Genomic DNA, 21,045 nt, shown 5'->3' with positions numbered 1-21,045 from the left:
ACAGGAAAACTCACTTAGTGATGTTGTAGCAGATACTCGTGAAACTCCTGAGACTACTGCTGAGGAACCAGATGTGGAGCATAGTTCCAAGACAATGAAGCAAGTGAGAGTTGAGCTTGAGTTGCAGGAAAACTCACTTAGTGATGTTGTAGCAGATACTCATGAAACTCCTGAGACTACTGCTGAGGAATCAGATGTGGAGCAAGGTTCCAAGACCACGAAGCAAGTGGGAGTTGAGCTTGAGTTGCAAGAAAACTCACCTAGTGATGTTGTAGAAGATACTCATGAAACTCCTAAGACTACCGCAGAGGAATCAGCAGTGGAGTAAGTGACACCTGAACTGGTGTTGAGAAGATCATCCAGCACTATCAGAGTACCAGATATGTATGTACCTTCATTACACTATCTGTTGCTGATGAAAGAGAACCACAACCCTTTGAGGAGGCCCTACAGTTGGAGGATACAACCAAGTGGGAGCAAGCCATGGATGATGGGACGTCTAGGCTTCAAAAATGCATTGTACTAAGGCTGAGTACGTGGCAATAGCTGAAACTGGAAAGAAGACAATATGGATGACTGACTATCTGGAAGAATTGGGCAAGAAGCAGCACAAAAAGATTCTTTATAGAGATAGTCAGAGTGTCATACAGTTGGTGAGGAAACCGGCCTATCATTTAAAGATAAAACACGAAAGGTGATACCATTTCACTTGCAGGTTAGTGGAAGATGGTGATGTGTTTTGAGAAGATAGAGGGTGCAAAGAATCCAGCAAACATGTTGACAAAATGTGTTGAGGTTGTGCAAAACCTCAATTGGTATGGTGCAGTGAAGATATTCATGATCATTTGAGAATGAAATTCTTGGTTGACTGGATCAGTCTCCAAGTGGGAGAATTGTTAGGTTATGGAGCCTACTGCTTATTTATAGCTTGGTCGGTAAAGCTATATTTGGTAAAGTTATATCTGATAAAGCTATATATGGTAAATAGCGATATATAGTAGATGGTTAAATCTGGTAAAGCTATATATAGTAAATAGCTATATATAGTAGATAGTTAAATCTAGTAAAGCTATATATAGTAAATAGCTATATATAGTAGATGGTTAAATCTGGTAAAGCTATATATAGTAAACTGAACTATATATATATATATATATATATATATATATATATATATATATATATATATATATATATATATATATATATATATATATATATATATATATATATATATATATATATATATATATATATATATATATCGTAGAGCTTTGAAGATGTACTTTCTATTCCCAGTATTTTCTCTTATACATACTCATCAATACAAATTCTTTTAATCAGAGTTCTCCTTGCAATTTTCTCTATCCTGTTCTTTTTGTTCATCTAGATCGAGTGTGTGCGTTGTTGTGCGATCCTAACAAAATCTTCAATAACTGAATTAAAAAATAAATCTAAATAAAGCAATACTAAATATTATAACTTAAAACAGTTCAATAAACGTAAACTCCTAAAAAAAATATCTCATCTCCAACTTCCATAGTGTCCTCAGCTCCGCCATCAACCGTACATTGGCGCCTTGCCTTTACCTAAAAAATGTAGGTAGCACGTGGCTTGAGTATTTTATGAAATACTCAGTAAGTCGCCCCACTGTTGGGGTTAGGAATGCAAACACATGCAACATATGAGCAAGACCTAACTTTTCATAAACTTTACATGGCCTTGGGTGCTTTTCTATTCCGGGTAGGGTTGGATGTGTGGTACTCCTTCACACATGGCCCATGTACGCGTACATGGACCCACCAGGCGGGCTCATATACATACCCCCTGGGCCTAGCTTGGTCGGGTACAACGTATTACACGTCGCCGGACACCACAAAACAGAAAAGGGCCTGCATGATATCATGGCAAACATAAATATCGTATTTCATTCTTTCGTAACATAAAGGGGAAGGATCCCGATGCATGTGACATACATATATGCATGAGCTCCCTTAACATATCTAACATGACATTACATAAGCAGTGTTAACATCGCATATACGTTTCTTACATTACATGGCATCTCACATGACTTACATTACATGACATATTACATAACATGAAAGTACATTCCAGTTGCATAAACATCTCATGACATGACTCGATAATACTACGTGTATCCATGGCATCGATCAACATTTTCATGGCATATATTACTAACGTATCATTCATAACTTCACATAACATAAACAGTCAACATAACCCATTACGTTTTATAACATAAACAGCCACATAATTCATACATATCATATCACATATTAAAACATGGTGCATGCAGGGGCCACAGGACACGCACCATCATACAACACGTAGTAAGCTAACTCCCAACAGTAAGGTCACTTACCTCGATGGTCTTGGTTGAAGTCACTCAAAACGAGCTAATTCCAACGGTTAAATACGTCCTATAATAACCACATAAAAGCTTAGGAGCCTTTCATAACATAACCTAGCTAAATCTCATGCTATTTATCAAAATAAACTCCCGACCTAATCTGTCTTTAACGTTTAGGAACCATACTGACCTCGGATGGTAAAACTAAGGGTAGAAACGGCTTTAAAAGGGCAAAAAACCTAGGAATCGATATATTATAGTGAGCTGCCGAGCCGACCAATTAAGCCGCCAAGCCAAGCCGCGGGTCATGACGGAGCCGAGCCGAGAGCACGCGTGTAGAGCTGAGACCAAGGCTGCAGGGCGCGTCCACATGTGGTGTATTATGTAGGTGTGATTAATGTTTCAGATGTTGGGCCGAAACGCACAGGGCCCGGGTTCGTTCCGTGAGCAGGTTCAGAGGTCGAAACCCGATACGACTTTACGTCTTCTTCGCCCGAACCCTCACGAAAACCCTAATCTTATGTGTCGCCGCTGCCGACGCCGACGACGCAATCCCTTCCATTTCCGACGACGGTATGTGGCATCCTCCTCCTTTGTTCCGACAGTTTTCCTTCTTTAACGCAGCGATTCCGACGTCGATGTTAACTTCCACTCAACTCTTCCTCCAAAATAGCAACACAATCGGTTTCGAGAACTCGCCGAACAAGAAAACTACCCAGTGAACCACCCACACGTTTTCCTGGCTAACACTCGATTATCCCGTACTCTCAGACACCCTCGAAAAACACAAACAAATTTGGAGAGCAAAAGTCGTTTTCCAAGGAAGGAGGAGAGTTGAATATAGGAATATAAAAGGTCTTTATGACTTTTCCTATAAGACAATAACTTCCTTGTTAGAAATCGCACCTTTTCCAGCGAGAATAAATGCTAGCATAATATCTTTTCATTTTGGCAGCAAAAATAAAATCTCAGCATAAAATCTAAAATAAATAAAACAAAAATCTGAATCCTTACAGATGCCCTGCAGACTTGCAGGATGCCATGTTCAAGTATGCACCGAGCAAATGACCTTTATGGTCTATCAAGGGGAGTAGTCTAAGGTCACGGAGGAACAAGAAGAGAGTAAGTTACCTTAGCCATGAATCAAGAACCTCCTAAGACCTCCCACGGTACAGCATGCTCATGACTTAGACTACGCTGCTTGGAACGCATGAAGCCTTGAGCATAGGTTAAGCAGACTGTATTATAGGGCAAGCCGTTGATGCAGTATTAAGACTACATCGCTTGGAACGTAAGAAGCCTTGGATATAGGTTTTCAGACTACGCTGCTTGGAACGCATGAAGCCTTGAGCGTAGGTTAAGAAGACTGTATTTAGGGCAAGCCCTTGATGCAGTATTAAGACTACATCGCTTGGAACGTAAGAAGCCTTGAATGTAGGTTTTCAGACTATGCCGCTTGGAACGCATGAAGCCTTGGGCATAGATTAAGCAAACCGTATCGAAGGGCAAGCCCTGAGATGCAGTAAGACTACGTCGCTTGGAACGCATGAAGCCTTGAACGTAGGTTAAGGCTGTGTCGCATGGAACGCATGAAGCCTTGGACATAGGATTGTCAAGTGCATGTCTAGTGCCATAAATCGTAGGGGGAGTGTCTTAGAGAACAAACCAAGAAGAGAACAAGAACCTAGAAATTACCAAGAACAAGAGAAAGATCAAGGACTAGAACATGGATCAAGATCCTAATTCTAAGGAGAAGAACCAGGAACAAAGGATCAAGAACTAAGAACCAAGAACCAAAAACCAAAAACTATAGTACTAAGGCCCTTAAAGAAAACCAAGGTTTTAGAATTCAAGGACTAAGGTTCTCAAGAAAGATCAAGATAAGAACCCCAAGTCAAGAACAAGAATTAGAAGGGCCTAAGTACTTACAACAAGAACAAGATCAAGAACAAGATCAAGAACAAGCAAGAACAAAGAATGTGGTACCCTAGCATATCAAGGACACGATTAAGAGCCTATAAGTAGGCTACTTACTGAGTCTTGTACTCATTCCTTATTCTTCATTTTTTTTCAGGTGATAAGGAGCTGGTCGAGGTTGGGAGCGGACTCTGTAGCAGGTGTCATAGACTAACTTCACTCGTCGTCCTCAAACCTTTTGTTTTAAGATGTTTTGTGTCTGTTCATTATCCTCTCTTTTAACTATTATGTTGTATTTTAAATTACTAATGTGCACACACTATTTTGGTATAAATTATATTTTAAATTTTAATGATTTTATCAAGAAGGAAAATTTTACCTGTCTTTTAGAGCCATCGCGTCAGCCCGGTCCTTACACTATTACCTTTTGTTCACATGTCTTCCAAATTTATAGTGGATCCTCCTTTCCAAATCTTTTCTCCTTTTTTTTCTCATTCCGTTAACACTTAATTCTTTTCACAAATTTTCTTTTGTCATTTTATTTTTAATCTATTCATTTGTCTACTGATATACATGTACTGATCTAATAATATTAATCTAAAGTGATTTACTAGAATTCATATAAATTATTGGTAACTCAAAACTAATTAAGGAAGATTTAATCATTATGGGCTGTTATTTCTAAAAAAAATTGGAACACAATTGTTTTACATATCTTTTCTGAGAGCTACTTTGGCTTCACGAATGGCTCAACACGAGGGGAGCAGCGGAGCAGTTTCGATGAGCACGGTGGCTGTTGCAATGGCGTTGCTGCTGCAACTTTTGTTGTTGGCGACTCGAACGGATGGAACTTGGGCATGGAGGGATGGCCTAATGGGAAGGTGTTTAGAGCCGGTGACATATTAAGTGAGTTTTCAACTCTCATTTTGATCGTTGAATAGTAACTGATGTTTTACTTGCATAATCGTATCTATTAAGATTGATGCTTTGATGCTATGCTAAGAATGAAAAACAGAAGTGGGATCGAAAGTCTGAGAAAAGAGATAATATTCTACTAACCAAATCCTTGAGATAAGATAAAATATATCAAAACACAAGTCCCCTAGCAGACGAGTTTTAAAGCCTTGAGGAGAAACCCGAAAGGCAAAGCCCAAAGAGGATCTGGGTTGTTACATTACGGCTATATAAAATATATTCCAATAGTATGTGATCAAATTCGCAGTTAGATCGTTAATAATAAACGAAACGAATACATACTTTTTTTTTTTTTTTTTTTGGTAGGATTCAACTATAACCCAACAGTTCACAACGTGGTGGCAGTGGACGAGGGGGGTTATAGAAGCTGCATAGCTCCAAGAGGCACCAAAGTGTTCAATTCAGGCAAGGATGAGATCATGCTCTCAACAGGACATAGCTTCTTCATATGTACCACGCCAAGCCACTCCCAAACTGGGATGAAAATTGCTATCAATTCCCTCTAGTTCTCGACCACCCCGTCTCATTTACACGTCGATCTCGATGTAAATGTTCTAAATTGTAATTTTATAGAGATACCGATGTAACGATGATTTGGAAACATTGTGGAAATAAAATAATTGATAATAATTAAACGTGGTTATATGTATCTTATTATTTTTTTTCTCTTTATTTATTTATTTAATTTTTATAAATATGCTTAAATTAAATTTATAAAGGATAACAATACATTGAAAATAATTAATAATATTGTTAATGCACTAAATTGTTCTATTTTTATAAATTAATATAAATAAAAAATGGGATATATTTGCTTAAATTATATCTACTAATAACTTATATCAACATAATACAATATTTATTAAAACTATTATTTATAATAAAATAAGTTAATACAATATTTATTAAAACTATTATTTATAATAAAATAAGTTAAATTTATTTATTAAATAATTTAATACAACAGTATAAGTATTTAGTATAATATAGTCACAACATCATAAATATAAAACATAAATGACACGTGCAAGGGGCATGAGGCATGTGTCGTCATACATAAAACAAGTCGTCCAACCTATCCGATAGTAAGAACACTTGGTTGGCCTTAGCTGCCGTTTCGCTAAATTTGAGTACGCTTGTCTTTCGTCCCTCAAAGTTGCTCCAAGTATCGCGGGAGTCGTTTCCTATTAGGAGGTCCATCTCGTTTCGTTACTATTCTGCATTTCTAATCTATTTAACTTGAATTTGGGAAATAGAGCATTATAATGACCTCAGTTACCTTAATTAGGGTCAAAATCAACTTCGAAAAGATTAAAAAAAAAAATGTAAGAATTGATGTCAAAATTGCCAACCCAAACCGAATAAGTCGTTTTTTAGCCGAGTCGAGCCACTGGGGCCGGCGTATGCAACAGTGACACGTGTCATCGAGGGGTGCTTACACATGTGAGTGTACGTACCTTACCATGGGTGTGCTTGGACCATGGGTCTCGTTCTCGTTGTACATATCAATCGTTCTCCTATTCATGCCGGTAGTGAACTCCGAATGGGAAGAAAGAAATCTTTTGCATTCCATTCTCTCTCCGTCTCTCACATTTCACTCTCTTGCAGGTCTGTTCTTGGATGTGTGTGGCTGAATGAAGCATGTATTGAGGAGTCGTGGATGAGGCAAGCATCTCGGGGCTTCTCGAGGATTTCGGCCATTGCGCAATTTATTTTTATAAATTTCTCGTTGTTACAATCTAAATTGAACTAATGTGAACTTGTGAAGTATTTACGGAACGAAACATAAATATTTTTTATTTATATGAAATTTTAAAATCATTACGATGGAACACTAAAAGACGCTATCTAATTTTCATATCCGAGCCAACAAAATCAAACCTAAACCTCGGCAATACAACCCCTACAAAGCCCAAATCCAAGGGATATGTATATCAGCCCGCTTGGGGGTCCATGTGCAAGTACGTGATCATGTATAAAGAAGTACTACACATCTAATTCTACCCAGACTTGGAATATGAGACCAAGACCATGAAAATGATGTTTAATGGTAGGTCTCAAACATTGTGATGTCCCACATTGGTTGGGGAGGAGAACAAACCACCATTTATAAGGGTGTAGAAACCTTCCCCTATCACACACGCGTTTTAAAGCCTTGAGGGGAAGACCGAAAGGGAAAACCCAAAGAGGACAATATCTGCTGTAATCATCTGAATTTTGGTTTTTTTAAAGCATAGATAAGAAGTATATGTATCAACTCAATTTTTAAGGTTTCGAATCATGGATTGACAACTTGTGATGTTACAGCCCAATCACACCGCTAGCAGATATTGTCCTCTTTGGGCTTTTTCATTTCGGCCTTCCCCTTAAGGCTTTAAAACTCGTCTGCTACGGAAAGGTTTTCACACCCTTATAAGGGTATTTCGTTCTCCTCCCCAACCAATGTGAGACATCGCAATCCACCCCTCTTCGGAGCCTAGCGTCCTTGCTGTCACTCGTTCCTTTCTCCAATCAATGTGGGACCATCACCAAATCACCCCTTTTCGGGCCCAACGTCCTTACTGGTATACCGCCTCGTGTCTACCCCCCTTCGGGGAAGAGCGAGAAGGCTGACACATCGTCCGATGTCTGGCTCTGATACCATTTGTAACAGCCTAAGCATATGCAGATATTGTCCTCGTTGGGCTTTCCCTTTTGAGCTTCCCTCAAGGCTTTAAAGCGCGTCTGCTACGGGAAGGTTTCCACACCTTACAAAGGGTGTTTTGTTCTCCTTCCCAACCAACGTGGGACATCACATGCGAACACCTAAAAAAGAAAGGGACAAGGGACAAGCATTAAACATTCAATAAACAACCTACTCGTAGATCTCATTACATCCTTAACCTAGTAGGTATCAACGCCAATGCTAAAAGTCACAGGTCTGCTGAAGGGAATTCTCGTCCCGACTCCTCATAAAAATAAATGAAATATTTCATGGAGATAGAAAATAAAAAATAGGGTAGGGACGAGGATGGAGAAGGCTTCTCCGTCCTTATCCTATCTCTGTCCTGCCTACATCTCTATCTACCCATCTAGTTATCCAAAATAAAAAATATATGACATAAACTTCAATATATATTATATTTTTTAAAAATTGTTATGCCAAATGAAAAAAAAAAATAATAATAAATAAATAAATAATCTTAATCTTATTAATTTAATCAAAGTGCGACTAAAAAAAGGGTTTAGTTTACTTTTTAAAATTACCATAATATTTGAAACTGATTATTTTGTTATTTAGAACATAAACTGATTGAAAAAGTAATTGCGCATCGATCGTCATTGTCTTTCGAAACCCTTCCAATCAATCGAAGGAACCAAAGGAAAACTTTCACAGAATCGTAGCGCCGCGACGAATTTTCCGATGAATCGCCGGCTGTGCGTGAGAGCCATTTCGGACACAGAGAGTGAGTCCGATCACGAAACGATGAAGTGCTTATCGTGTCTGGAGGATTACCGGTCACGCGACGCCGGAACCTGCAAGGAGTGCTACGATGAAGCCAATGAGACTGAGGAAGAACTCAAGCGTGAGATTGAAGACTTGAAAGCGAAGGTCGCTTTCCTCAGGTTTTGGTCCCCTCTTGATCATCTTCACAGTAGGTCGAATGCACCTTGCTTTACGGATATCGTTTTGATCGCCACCGGCGATGGGCCCGAGGGATACTCTGCGCCTCTTCCGGCTCATAAAGCTGTCTTGGTTAGTACGAATTTTTAAGTTTCACTTGGTTATCCTCTGATATTACACTATTTTGTGGTTTTCTTTTGATTCCGGTCTGGTTTGTGTATGAGTTTGAGTTGTGTAGCAGTAAATGGCCACTTGTTATTTAGAATCAAGTGGCGGTTCTATTTTGGCAACGAAACGTTAAAAGATTAAGATGTTCAACTGCCAAAGTCATAAACATTGGTGCAATACGCTTGGAATTTATGGTCCAATTATGTGAAAGATCTTACGAACCAAAAGCATTTGTAAGTTCTGAAACCACAATGTTGGTTAATATATATTTGGAATGGGGGTAGTGAAGATGGAGAGAGTATAAGCTATCTTGAATCTTGAATTACCTTGTATGAGTCGTTGATTTGAGTCTGATGTTTAAGCCGTGAATCTGAGATCTGTAGGCATAATCTTCTTGTTATTTGGTAAACGTGGTTTGGCCAGTGCAGGTTGTTTTCAACTTTTTTTGTTCAAATGGGGTTTGCCCCTTTGCAAGTCAATTTGGTTCGTCTTTCCTGTTATCTAATATTCTCTGTAGTAAATATACTTTATCACTATCATTATTAATTTTAGTTTCATTACTTACCATTCTCCATTCTTTGTTTTTCCTTTTTCTACTCAATTTTATCCCTAGCTATAAGTTGAAAAGGATTTCAAGCCTTCCGTTCGATGAAGTTCATGTAGTTTCTGTCATTCGTCTACTGATAGTATTTTGATAACCAAGTATGATTTGAATTTACAAGAAAGAGAAGTCCACTAAGTCTTAAATTGTGCATATATTTTTTAGTACATATATTCTGAGAGCAAGTGGAAGGGATAAACATTTGCAAGAGTTAGTTGAATGCTTCTGCTAGGTTATCCTATGATTTATTTTGATCGCTAATGACGTGGATTAGCTTAGATGTTGAAGAAATGGACATTTCCCTCAAAAAGGGGTGGAAATAAAGGGATCTGAGCCCTTGGTTCATTGGTTACAATTTTACAGCATGGGAGATTGTGGCCGGGGATAAACATTTGCAAGAGTTTAGTTGAATACTTCTGCTAGGTTATCCTACGATCTCTTTTGATTGCTAATGAGGTTGTGGATTAGCTTAGATGTTGAAGCAATGGACATTTCCCTTAAAAAGAGGTGGAAATAAAGGGATCTGAGCACTTGGTTCATTGGTTAAAATTTTTATGGTATGGGAGGTAGTGGCCAGTGGCGTTGGTGATGGAAATCTAAAGAGAAAGATTGTGCTCCTAATGTTAAATGCCTTTGGGCATTTTCTAAGAAGTCTTTTTTGTTTAAAATTCCTTGTCAGTGTGGGTTTGATTGTTATAGATGGAGCATTTGAGTGTTGGAGAGAGCTTGAAATTGAAGCTCTTGGATCTTTAACTCTAGAACAGTTTATCAATGCAAGCCATCGGTGATCTAAATGTGGGTAATGGTGAAAGTTCTGCCTTGGAACGACACTTGTTTGGAGGATCTTGTGCTGATTTTTCAATTGTAGTGTATGAAGCATATTCTGTGGGGTTGTTAGTTTCAGGTTTAATTTAGGACAACTTTAAGGCTTTTGGGTGTGGTTGGCTCATAACAAATTGTGCTAGTCTATGAGGGAGGAGGTGGCTTTTCCCCTTCATTTTGAGATAAGAATGGTACCTTTGGTCTTGTCGAACATCTGGCTTGTGAGGAATAAGAGAGTTTTCAGAGGTTTGGAGATGTATTGAGGAGAGGGTTGAGAGCCTTGATAAGGAATGCCTTTTGGTTTCTGTAACCAGGGTTTTTATGATTTTCCTTTATACCTGATTCTCAATGTCAATAGTTTGAGTCCTTTCTTTTCTAACTTTCTGTGTCTGTATACTACTTTCATTTTGGGCTTAAATGAAAGATTAGTTTCTCAATAAAAATCTGTGTTCAAAAGCTTGAAACTTGTGATAATACCATTGAATACATGATACATTTTTATTTTTGGAGTAGGCTTATGAAGGTGGATGTATGCACCTTGTTAATAATGTCGGGCCCGGACTCAGAAGGGGAAGAACAAAAGTCGCTCAGGGCACCTCTGTTCCAACACCTGAAGTGGAACAACCTGAACCTCAAAGGAGGTTAGAGACATGCCCCAAGCTAGCGAGAGAACCGTATTGCGGGCACCAAGAACTAGAAAGCGCCGAAGGGGAGCAAGGGCCCAAGACTTGCCTGATATACACCCTATTGCTTCCTTCTCCAAGGAGGTTCCGTCGGTGCCAACCACTCTCGCCCAGCCAGCCGTCAGCCACATTCACATTGGATGTATTACAAGCATTCATGTTAACCTCAATGGACAATCAGGCTCGAATGACCCAAATGATGCAGACACTAGTGGCTAATCAGACAACCGTGTGAGGGACTAAAGATTCAGGGACTATGACCGTGGAGTCTCGTTACCTGAAAGAATTCCAGAGGCATAAACCGCCTTCCTTTGACGGAGGCAAGATGGATCCCATCACAGTAGAGACCTGGCTAAAGGCTATTGAAACAACCTTCCTGTCTATGAACTGCCCGCTGGAGTACCAGGTCCATTGTGGGACTTACATGTTGAAGGGAGGGGCGCACTTCTGGTGGAAAGGCGCTCAAAGGATTATTGCACCACAAGGAGAGACTATCACCTGGTGCCAGTTTAAAGAAGCGTACCTCTGCAAGTACTATCCTATCACCGCCAGAATGAAAATGCGGGCAACGTTCCTTATGCTCAAACAGGGGGACAAGTCAGTGGAGGAGTATGATCAGGAATTCAACAGGCTAGCAAGGTTTTCTTCCGCATATGTTAGTACTGAGGAGTTGAAGGTCGAGCGATTCATTGCTGGCCTAAGAGAGGATCTAAAATGGCATGTGGCAGCCCTGGCATCCTCTGATTATGCAGAAGCCCTTCGAGTGGCCAGCCTCATTGACATGCCCCGCATTGACAAGTTACAATCAGGATCAGCCCAGTCATCCCACACCGCAATTCAAGGAAAGAGGACAGACGGGAACCACCCCAAAATTGGTAGACTGCCCCGCAGTCGCACTGATAAGTGGGGGGTTCCGAACAGGACCATTTGTCCTAATTGTCGGCGTCCTCACATGGGGGAGTGCAGAGCAGGGACAGATGCATGCTTCAAATGTGGCCAAGAAGGGCACTTTGCAGCAGACTGCCCTCAGAGGAACGATCAACATACTAACTGACCTGCGGCACAAAATCAGAGGGGCCAGGTGCTCAACCTCAGCAGGGGCGAGCTGTAGCCCATGCAACTACAGTCAGACAAGCTGACAAGCCCGACGCAGTTATTACAGGTATGCTACCCGTCTTTGGTCATTTGGCTTTAGTGTTGTTTGATTCGGGTTCTACACATTCATTTGTAATTTGGCTTTAGGTAGTTTACTGAGTATAACTTTTATAATCATCCTTGCTATGTCTTCCTTTATCAGGTGCGTGAGGCGTCGGGTCAAGAGAGGGCGTGATCAGAGATGTCACAGAGAAATGCATGTCACAGGGCGTTAGTCCAGTCTTTTCTTTTGTGTTCAAATTCTCTTATCTTTCTTCTCAAAACTGTCCATTGTTTGAACCTTTGTGTTGAAATTCTACTTGAAATAAATGATTTCGCCTTCATGCATTTTCAACGGTTTTCCTTGCATTCATGTTGTCATTTTGAGTCACAGCTCATAGTAAAATATTGGGTCGTTACATATGTCATAAGTGATAATAGGTGAGACTCCATTCTTATTCTGAGGGGCTCCCATGTGATTCCTTGAAATGTTTTTCTCTTGCGATTTGATTTGATTTGATTTTCTAACTCATCTCCTCTGGAGCGTTGTCCAAGCTGAGAATATATGTTTTTGAGTGATAGGTGAATTTAGCTGATTTTCTAACTCATCTCCTGTAACGACCTAGATCCACCGCTAGCAGATATTGTCCTCTTTGGGCTTTTCCTTTCGGGCTTCCCCTCAAGGCTTTAAAACGCGTCTGCTAGGGGAAGGTTTCCACACCCATATAAATGGTGGTTTGTTCTCCTCCCCAACCAATGTGGGACATCACAATCCACCCTCCTTCGGGGCCCAGCGTCCTCGCTGGCACTCTTTCCTTCCTCCAATCGATGTGGGACCGCTCCCAAATCCACCCCCCTTTGGGGCCTAGCGTCCTTACTAGCACACCGCCTCGTGTCTACCTCCCTTTGGGGAACAGCGAGAAGGCTGGCACATCGTCCGGTGTCTGGCTTTTATACCATTTGTAACGACCCAGATCCACCGCTAGCGTATTGCACCAATGTTTATGAGGACAATATCTTCTAGCGGTGGATCTGGGTCGTTACAAATGGTATCAGAGCCAGACACCGGACGATGTGCCAGCCTTCTCGCTGTTCCCCAAAGGGGGGGTAGACACGAGGCGGTGTGCTAGTAAGGACGCTGGGCCCCAAAGGGGGGTGGATTTGGGGGCGGTCCTACATCGATTGGAGGAAGGAAAGAGTGCCAGCGAGGATGCTGGGCCCCGAAGGAGGGTGGATTGTGATGTCCCACATTGGTTGGGGAGGAGAACAAACCACCATTTATATGGGTGTGGAAACCTTCCCCTAGCAGACGCGTTTTAAAGCCTTGAGGGGAAGCCCGAAAGGGAAAGCCCAAAGAGGACAATATCTGCTAGTGGTGGATCTGGGTCGTTACAAATGGTATCAGAGCCAGACATCGGACGATGTGCCAGCCTTCTCGCTGTTCCACGAAGGAGGGTAGACACGAGGCGATGTGCCAGTAAGGACGCTGGGCCCCAAGGGGGGTGGTCCCACATCGATTGGAGGAAGGAAAGAGTGCCAGCGAGGACGCTGGACCTCGAAGGGGGGTGGATTGTGATGTCCCACATTGGTTGGGGAGGAGAACAAACCACCATTTATAAGGGTGTGGAAACCTTCCACTTGTAGACGCGTTTTAAAGCCTTGAGGGGAAGCCCAAAGAGGACAATATCTGCTAGCGGTGGATCTGGGTCGTTACATCTCCTCTGGAGCGTTGTTGAGTGATAGGTGAATATGTGTTGTCCAGTCATTTTATGTTTTTTTGCTTGCTCCCACGTCGGCTGGGGAGGAGAACGAAACATCTTTTATAAGGGTGTGGAAACCTTTTCCTAGCCGATGCATTTTATAGCCTTGAGGGGAAGACCGAGAGGGAAAGTCCAAAGAGGACAATATCTGCTAGCGGTGGGCTTGGGCTTGGGCTGTTACAGATACTATTTCAGACGAGTTTCATATTCATTTGCGTAAAGCTTGCCTAGCTTCTCGTGTTTCAGTGAGGAGTATATCGGGCTATAGATAGGAGCCTGCCAATGCATTTTCTAATCATAGATTACTCTGTTCATTCATCCTTCAGGTGAGTCGCTCCCCAGTTTTCAAAGCTATGCTCGAGAACGAAATGGAGGAAAGCCGTAGTGGTACTATAAAGATCAGCGACGTTTCATTCGACGCCCTCCGCGCCTTCGTTAATTATCTATACACAGCAGAAGCCTGTCTTGATGAACAGATGGCTTATGAGCTTCTAGTTTTGGCTGAAAAGTACGAAGTGAAGCATCTGAAGGCTCATTGCGAGAAGTTCCTGATATCAAAACTGAACTGGGACAACTCAATCTTGAACTACACCTTTTCCCATCGGCACAATGGGAAGCATATGATTGATGCAGCGTTAGCAGTGATTATTGAGAACATGGACAAGCTTACCAAAAGGGAGGAGTACATGGAGCTCGTCGAAACGGATCCACGGCTTGTCGTCGAAATCTTTGAAGCTTACGTGTCGAAACAGGTAAATACTGCTGCTTCTAAGGATTGTTGTGTGGAGTAAAAGTGAAGTAGATGTTATTATAGGCATTATGATTTGTTCAGCGTGCTAGCAAAGACGATGAGCATGCTCTCTAATAATACGAAGAACGTATCTTGTCAAGAGAAAACCAGAACGTATGCTTATTTGGCCAAGAATATTTTGTTTCTCTATATTTGTTTATGATTCTACATTTCCATGCATCTCTCCTTACACTTCGGTTGAATCTCCCAAATACACACATATATATATATACTTCGGTTGAATCTCCCAAATACATATATATATATATATATGTACATAGATATATATATATATATTTAACTTGGATGGAGACAAGAACTTCTCTTCCCAGTTTCAGGTTAAATGCAAATTTATTATTGGCTTGTTCTGCAGTTTAAACTAACATTTCTTATATGTGGATAGGTTTGGAGTAAAAGATTTTTTTTTTCATAAATTAATGAAAATATCACGAATTACTCTTAACTTTTGAAAGTTTTAATAATACTCTTAAATTAAATATAAATAAATAAATAAATAAATAAAACTTTACCGTTAGTATTTTGTTCTAAAATATTTTTGAACTTTTAAAAGTGCTACAATAATACATTTAAACTTTAAAAAATTTCATTAATATCATTCAACTATTTTTAAAAAGTTTCAAAATGCTCTTGCCGTTACTCCTACATTTGAACCGTTGATATCTCATAGATTATCTAAATGTTATTTTAGAAAGTAAATAAATAGAATTATTTTTTAATGTTATTTTAGAAACTTAATAAATATTTGAGATATTAAGGTAAAATTATTTTTTTTAATTTTTTTTAAAAAATTTAAAAGTACTTTGAAGTTTTAAAAATTAATGAATTTTTTTAAAATCTGCGGTAAGTCAAAAGATATTTTTTTAAAATTTTTTTTAATTAAAAGAAATTTTTTTAAATAAAATTTATTAATGAATTTTAATAATATTTTAAATTTGTTAAAAGTTTTTTTTTGTAAAAAAAAATGTTTATGATTGAAACTTTTTATTAATTTAGTTTTGTTTGAAAAAAAAAAAAAAAAAAAAAAATTCAGCCCGGTCTGACATGACCCACATAAACCCTTGCAAAGAAAACGGAGAGGAACTGCAAATAGCAAACTGGAGGAGCAGAAGACGATTCGTCGTGAAGACGAAGGCAATTAGGGCATATCTCTGAATGCAAACCTTTCCCAGAATACCACCCGAGTAGGAATCGAGGCTAAGATTGCGAGTCCAAAAGCATCACACGCTACGGGACTTCTTCATCTTCTTTTCAAGTTTTCTAGTTCGTCGAAGAATTGATGTCTCGTAGGGACGAGGAAACGAAGTTTTAAATTTTCTCACGCGGATTTTCTGTTGTTTTAGAGTTATTCTGTGAGTTTTTTTTTTTTACACAATGGTTAACGGGAGTACTGTTGATCATTCGCTGGATGTACGGTTGGATAGGCGACTGAAGAGAAGGTTAGTTTCGAATCGACAGTATAAGAACTACTGTTGCAAAACTTCGAAGAAGAATGAACTAGAAGAATTCGATGCGGAGTATCGGAAATTCTTAGATAATTTACCGAAGTTTGTGGATAGCAGCGAGGAGATTGTTGAGGCTAAACCTCAGGATTTTGGGCGTGATAATGACGATAATGGGACTTCGCGCTGTAAATGGTTGGTAGATGAAGTTGATCCTGTTTATGAGATGTTTTTTCAGCATTTGATTCAAGAGGGGAAAGCATATAAGCTTGAAATTCCATCAGTTAATGGAATGAAAGTGTATGTGAAGTATGAGGAAGACGAAAAATCAAGCCCGAAGAAAGATCAAAATAGTAAAAAACCTGGAACCATCAGGACCTTGACGAGTGCTTCAAGGAAAGATGAGATGGCGAGCACAGATAAAGAAAGCCCGGCTCCTTTGTTTGAGGAAGAGTTCAGTCTGGATTGTGCAAAACCTATATCTAATGGGGTCAATGGAAATTCAAGCACAATGCTCGGTACAGGTCTTCTCAGTTCTGCTAAGCGTCTTTCCCTATCCGATTCTGACTCGGATAATATGGACGAAGACTATAAGACATTTTTGACAGATTTTCTTTATGATGATCGTAGATATCAATTAATGCCTCCAGATGGTAGGCGATTTGTCTATGAGCAAGATGGAAGTATCTCTAAGTCAGAAGTGGTGATGATGAACACCGATAAATGTAAGCGCAGCAGTGCTAGATTTGGGAGAAAATATTTACGTTCCGCTGTGAGTATATCTAATTCTAATGCTGTGATATCTCTTTATTTGAATGGGAAAGGATATAGAACTTGGTTATGTCTTAGATTGATAGATTTTTTTTGTTCTTTCCAGAAGGATATAGATAGTGGGAAGAGTCTTCAGAGTCCTGGTATATATAAAAGTTCCCATTTCAGGGAGAGGCTCATAAAAGTTCTTCAAAAACCATATGATCAACGTGAGTACGACTTTTTTCTTCAAGAAGTAGGCCGCCGTAGGCCACATGTCCGGCATAGAGAATTACGTAGTAGAGTGCTAAAACCATATACACTGGAATCTCGCGCCAAATCATATCTTCATCTCTATGATGGTGAGTGCTTTTAGTCCCAATGCAATTTTCTACTGCCATTATATTGATTGGGTTTTGTTTGTTATCAGTGTTCTTCAATGTGTTAAATAGGCTATATGAGCTACGAATTTCTCTTATACAATAGTAATGTTTGGAAACAACTAGTATTTTCAACACCCCCAATCTTTTTCCTCTAAAAAGATTCCTCCATGAGTACCATTTCCTGAAGATGTTCATCCTAAGAGGGGATGTTCTAACCCCCGATCTGATACTTCTACCAAATGTTCATAATTTGCACCAAAATTGATTTTTCAAGTTATTATGGTAATCTATTTTTCACTCTTCTAATTGTCAAGACTACCTGAAGTGTTAAATGAACCTCTGGACATGTAAATATTCTTTGTCAAGTAGATTCAAATTATGCACTTGCCTTTTTCTGTTTCATTAATTTCTTTGCTTAGACTTTCGAATTTATTTGCATGATGTTCATTATAATCAGTGCGGATTCTATGTATTGAATCTATCTTCTCTGTTTTTTTTTTTTTTTTTTTTTGGCAGATCTTGCTATGAAAATTCAATCAGTACAATATGATTGCCCCAGAACTTTGAACCTACTACGTGGCTTCTTCTATTGGTTGCAGGTAGTTTTTTATATTTTTGTGAAACATGTTTATTTCATAGACGTCTTCTTCAGCAATTATGATAGTAGTTAATGGGCACTTAATTATGTAGTTTAAGAAATAGAATATATTCTACTGGTACAATAAAGGACTAGATTAAGGAGGTAAAGAGTCTCTGTCTTGGGCCACGAAAAGAGTTATTATATCTTTTAGTGCACTTCACCACTTTTAAGAATATGTTCTCTTCGAGAAATGATGAGAGGAGGTTACCACGATGTGAAAGTAGTTGGCAATTTTACACTATTAGATGTATAAGAGAGAAACTACCAAACTATTCTGAATTTGTATCCTATGATTATTAAGAGATAACTACGTTGTAGCAACTTTATTTAATAATTTTTTTTTGTTCCCTTCCCATATTGACTTCGACATTGTGTGGTTCTTTTTGGTTTTTTTTTTTGTCAGAATTTGTCCCATGAGGATGCTTTTCAGCCTTGGATGGACCCATCATGCCTGAATGTGTTGCCACTGTCATAACTTGGAAATGTAGCTCAGTTTAAGCTCTTGTTTAAGTCACTGTATTTGGTGATGGATAAATCAGATAAAACAGTGTCCTGAATGTATTTTGGTGGTGTTTGGTTTCATGCTCTGTAAGTACGTTATAAAGTTAGGTGCTAACCATTCATTTGTTGCATGATCCACATGAAGTATAGGAAACACATTCCTTCTGCATAACTCAGAAGTGTAGCATTTTTCCTTCTTATTTGTGCGTTTCATTTCCCTTTTAATTTCAAAAGTTTCAATGTAAATGCCAGGAAAAGTACCAGGATTTTGATTATGAAACATGGAAGTGAAAATGATTTCTGTGCATAAATTTTGTAGGATCTCCAAGGTTCTTAAGAATTTGAAGGTAAAACCTCATTTCTCATGTGCTGAAGTGATTCTAATTTCCCTGAGAAAAGCTCTTGCTACCCGTCTGATATCAACTAGCTTGACATAGATTTTGAGGCTAAATGATTGATTGCAATTTAGTTTTTATAATTTTAATAGTTGTCTGCAAGATTCTTGTGGTTTTGTTGAAACTTATGAAATGCCTCCAAGATTATCAAAAGTCGACAATGGTTACATGGTATGTATTCGTATGTTTTCTTTTAATGTGTCGAGGAAATGTGATAAGCTGCGTTCGAGAAATCATTACGTGTACAAAACAGGGAAAGAAATGTAAGTATAAAATGAGGAATTGGCATTCTATTTGGAACACAACATAGTGAATAGATGCTACATATTCACTAAGTATCATGATTGTAGATCTTGAGGCAGATCGTTGCTATTGAACATTATTCTTGGTTTTCCCATGCTGAAGTTGAGGACCCTTGCATTCATATTGTACTTGATTTCACCATCATAAAGCATCTTTCTTATGTAGTGTTCTATGTCTGAACCAATTAGGCGAAGTGTGTATTCCGTCAGTGGAGCTCCCTGATTTCCTCAAGTTTCATTTTTAAAATGATGGTTAGATTAAGAGCATGTTAACAAAAAAAAAATTAAAATGGATGAATTGTCATCATTCTAGAATTGATTAATCATGAATCAGTCGAGCCAAGATTCGAGTAAAGACTCGAGCCAAAATTCGAGTAAAGATACCACAGATCCAAGTAAAGATTTAAGTAAAGATACCACTAAATTAACGAGAGTGAGAGAAATACCTCATAATGATCCACAAGCTCTTGGAAGTAAGTATAGACTTTGTTGCAAGTTTCAGGATTCCAAAGAAACTCATTGCTTGGATCCAAAATAAGTGTAAGTTTATCCATTTGGGTCTGATCAAACTCACAAGTAACGGGGTCAATATAAGCTGCATAGATTCTTACATGGCGAGTCACACTGCTCAGCCATTGCCCTCCATACTCTCTGCTCATGTTCTTGCTCTTCACGTTTGGCTGCGTTTCCACCGGTCGCAGCGGCGACGGTGGCGGTTTCGGCTTTGCCTCTTCTTCTTCTTCACCCACTTTCAGTTGCTCTGCAGCTTCATTGATCTGAGCAGAGATGGGAAATCTGGCTGAGGGTCTTGTGTTTTGTTTGCCGTTTTTCCAACCCACCATGGAAAAAACCATGTAAGATGAAGCTGCTGTTGCCATGGAGGAAAGTTGTTTGGTGTTTATCCCTACAAAATGGTTGGTTTTGGTTTGGCTTGGTTTCTCTCTTTTATAGTTTCTGATTTTCATTTTTCCTTTTTCCTTCCATTTGTGGGGCTGAGATTTTTTCAAAAATGATATTCAAATGTTTGTGGATAAGGTTTTTCTCTTCCATTTATTTTAGTTCTTATTAGACCTCCAAAATTACCTTATTCACATCCACCCGAAACAAAAGAGTTATTTTTGAGAATGTAATTATCTATGTCAACTTATTTCGCCAATATCATTTATGTTTAATTGTGAATGTAATTATCTACGTCAACTTATTTCGCCTAAAGTACGTAGGTTTCCACTTTTTATTGAAAAGTTATTTAGGGGTTCGTGTGAATCGAATCTAATTGCTTGAAATTCCGTCCAATAAAATGGTAAAATTATAAATCTCCAAAATAATAGATAGGTATATCGCAAATAGAGCGACACCCATCAAAGGCGTGGTTCCTCACCCAAGAGACACTTTACCATGTTCCGAATTCAATGGTTTCAATAAATCCCCTACAATAGTTCTTTACCATGTTCCGAATTCAATGGTTTCAATAAATCCCCTACAATAGTTCTTTACCATGTTCCGAATTCAATGGTCCTACAATAGTTCTTTACCATGTTCCGAATTCAATGGTTTCAATAAATCCCCATATTTTTGTTTATTTATTCAGTAAAATCTGTTGACTTTGTATACCAAATTCCGTTGTAAATAAATGATCTAATACATTTTGTCCATCCATATTTCATCCCCAAGTTGTCCTTCAATCCAATTTTTTATTAAAGATTTTAGCTAAAGTAAAATAAAACCAGTAGTATAAGGATTATGGTAAATCTGAACTAAATTCAATCACCTAATATTCCCTAAAAAA

The 21,045-nt window shown here is 38.9% G+C and overlaps 3 protein-coding genes across 5 annotated transcripts; 2 read left to right on the top strand and 1 right to left on the bottom strand.

Moving 5' to 3' along the window:
- The first annotated feature begins 8,545 nt into the window (after nt 1-8,545).
- LOC111788837 (BTB/POZ domain-containing protein At4g08455) lies at nt 8,546-14,991 on the top strand. Of its 3 annotated transcripts, none has more exons than XR_015419973.1 (3): nt 8,863-9,002; nt 10,975-12,306; nt 14,365-14,502. XR_015419973.1 is itself a non-coding variant. In XM_023669377.2 (2 exons), the coding sequence occupies exons 1-2, from the start codon at nt 8,670-8,672 to the stop codon at nt 14,827-14,829; spliced, it is 798 nt and encodes a 265-aa protein (XP_023525145.2). In that variant the 5' UTR covers nt 8,546-8,669; the 3' UTR covers nt 14,830-14,991. The 3 variants fall into 3 exon arrangements, 1 of the variants encoding a protein (XP_023525145.2); XR_015419974.1 differs by lacking the exon at nt 14,365-14,502 and adding an exon at nt 12,442-12,626; XM_023669377.2 differs by lacking the exon at nt 10,975-12,306 and having other exon boundaries at nt 8,546-9,002; nt 14,365-14,991.
- Nucleotides 14,992-15,883: 892 nt separating this feature from the next.
- On the top strand, nt 15,884-18,762 carry LOC111787485 (uncharacterized). Its single transcript, XM_087120957.1, has 4 exons — nt 15,884-17,060; nt 17,166-17,400; nt 17,938-18,020; nt 18,465-18,762. Exons 1-4 carry the CDS (start codon nt 16,221-16,223, stop codon nt 18,534-18,536), a joined length of 1,230 nt encoding a protein of 409 aa, XP_086977083.1. The 5' UTR covers nt 15,884-16,220; the 3' UTR covers nt 18,537-18,762.
- Nucleotides 18,763-19,111: 349 nt separating this feature from the next.
- NDHM (subunit NDH-M of NAD(P)H:plastoquinone dehydrogenase complex) lies at nt 19,112-20,194 on the bottom strand. The gene is made up of 2 exons (XM_023667917.2): nt 19,706-20,194; nt 19,112-19,478 (listed from the first exon to the last, which is right to left on the bottom strand). Exons 1-2 carry the CDS (start codon nt 20,135-20,137, stop codon nt 19,296-19,298), a joined length of 615 nt encoding a protein of 204 aa, XP_023523685.2. The 5' UTR covers nt 20,138-20,194; the 3' UTR covers nt 19,112-19,295.
- Between the last annotated feature and the right edge of the window lie 851 nt (nt 20,195-21,045).

This window comes from Cucurbita pepo, chromosome 2 (assembly GCF_057944985.1).
Source record: "Cucurbita pepo subsp. pepo isolate OVF chromosome 2, ASM5794498v1, whole genome shotgun sequence".
NCBI classification, from domain to species: Eukaryota; Viridiplantae; Streptophyta; class Magnoliopsida; order Cucurbitales; family Cucurbitaceae; genus Cucurbita; species Cucurbita pepo.
Note: the sequence above shows the minus strand (reverse complement) of the source record. Positions and strands in the feature narration are given on the sequence as shown.

What these genes read in the sequence shown, in the direction of transcription:
- NDHM (XM_023667917.2), bottom strand. Translation starts at nt 20,137, where the DNA reads ATGGCAACAGCAGCTTCATCTTACATGGTTTTTTCCATGGTGGGTTGG. An exon ending in AGCTTGTGGATCATTATGAG is followed by an intron (nt 19,479 to 19,705) that starts GTATTTCTCTCA and finishes TGAGGAAATCAG; the next exon opens with GGAGCTCCACTGACGGAATA.
- LOC111788837 (XM_023669377.2), top strand. Translation starts at nt 8,670, where the DNA reads ATGAATCGCCGGCTGTGCGTGAGAGCCATTTCGGACACAGAGAGTGAG. An exon ending in CGGCTCATAAAGCTGTCTTG is followed by an intron (nt 9,003 to 14,364) that starts GTTAGTACGAAT and finishes TTCATCCTTCAG; the next exon opens with GTGAGTCGCTCCCCAGTTTT.
- LOC111787485 (XM_087120957.1), top strand. Translation starts at nt 16,221, where the DNA reads ATGGTTAACGGGAGTACTGTTGATCATTCGCTGGATGTACGGTTGGAT. An exon ending in GAAAATATTTACGTTCCGCT is followed by an intron (nt 17,061 to 17,165) that starts GTGAGTATATCT and finishes TGTTCTTTCCAG; the next exon opens with AAGGATATAGATAGTGGGAA. An exon ending in GCTTCTTCTATTGGTTGCAG is followed by an intron (nt 18,021 to 18,464) that starts GTAGTTTTTTAT and finishes TTTTTTTGTCAG; the next exon opens with AATTTGTCCCATGAGGATGC.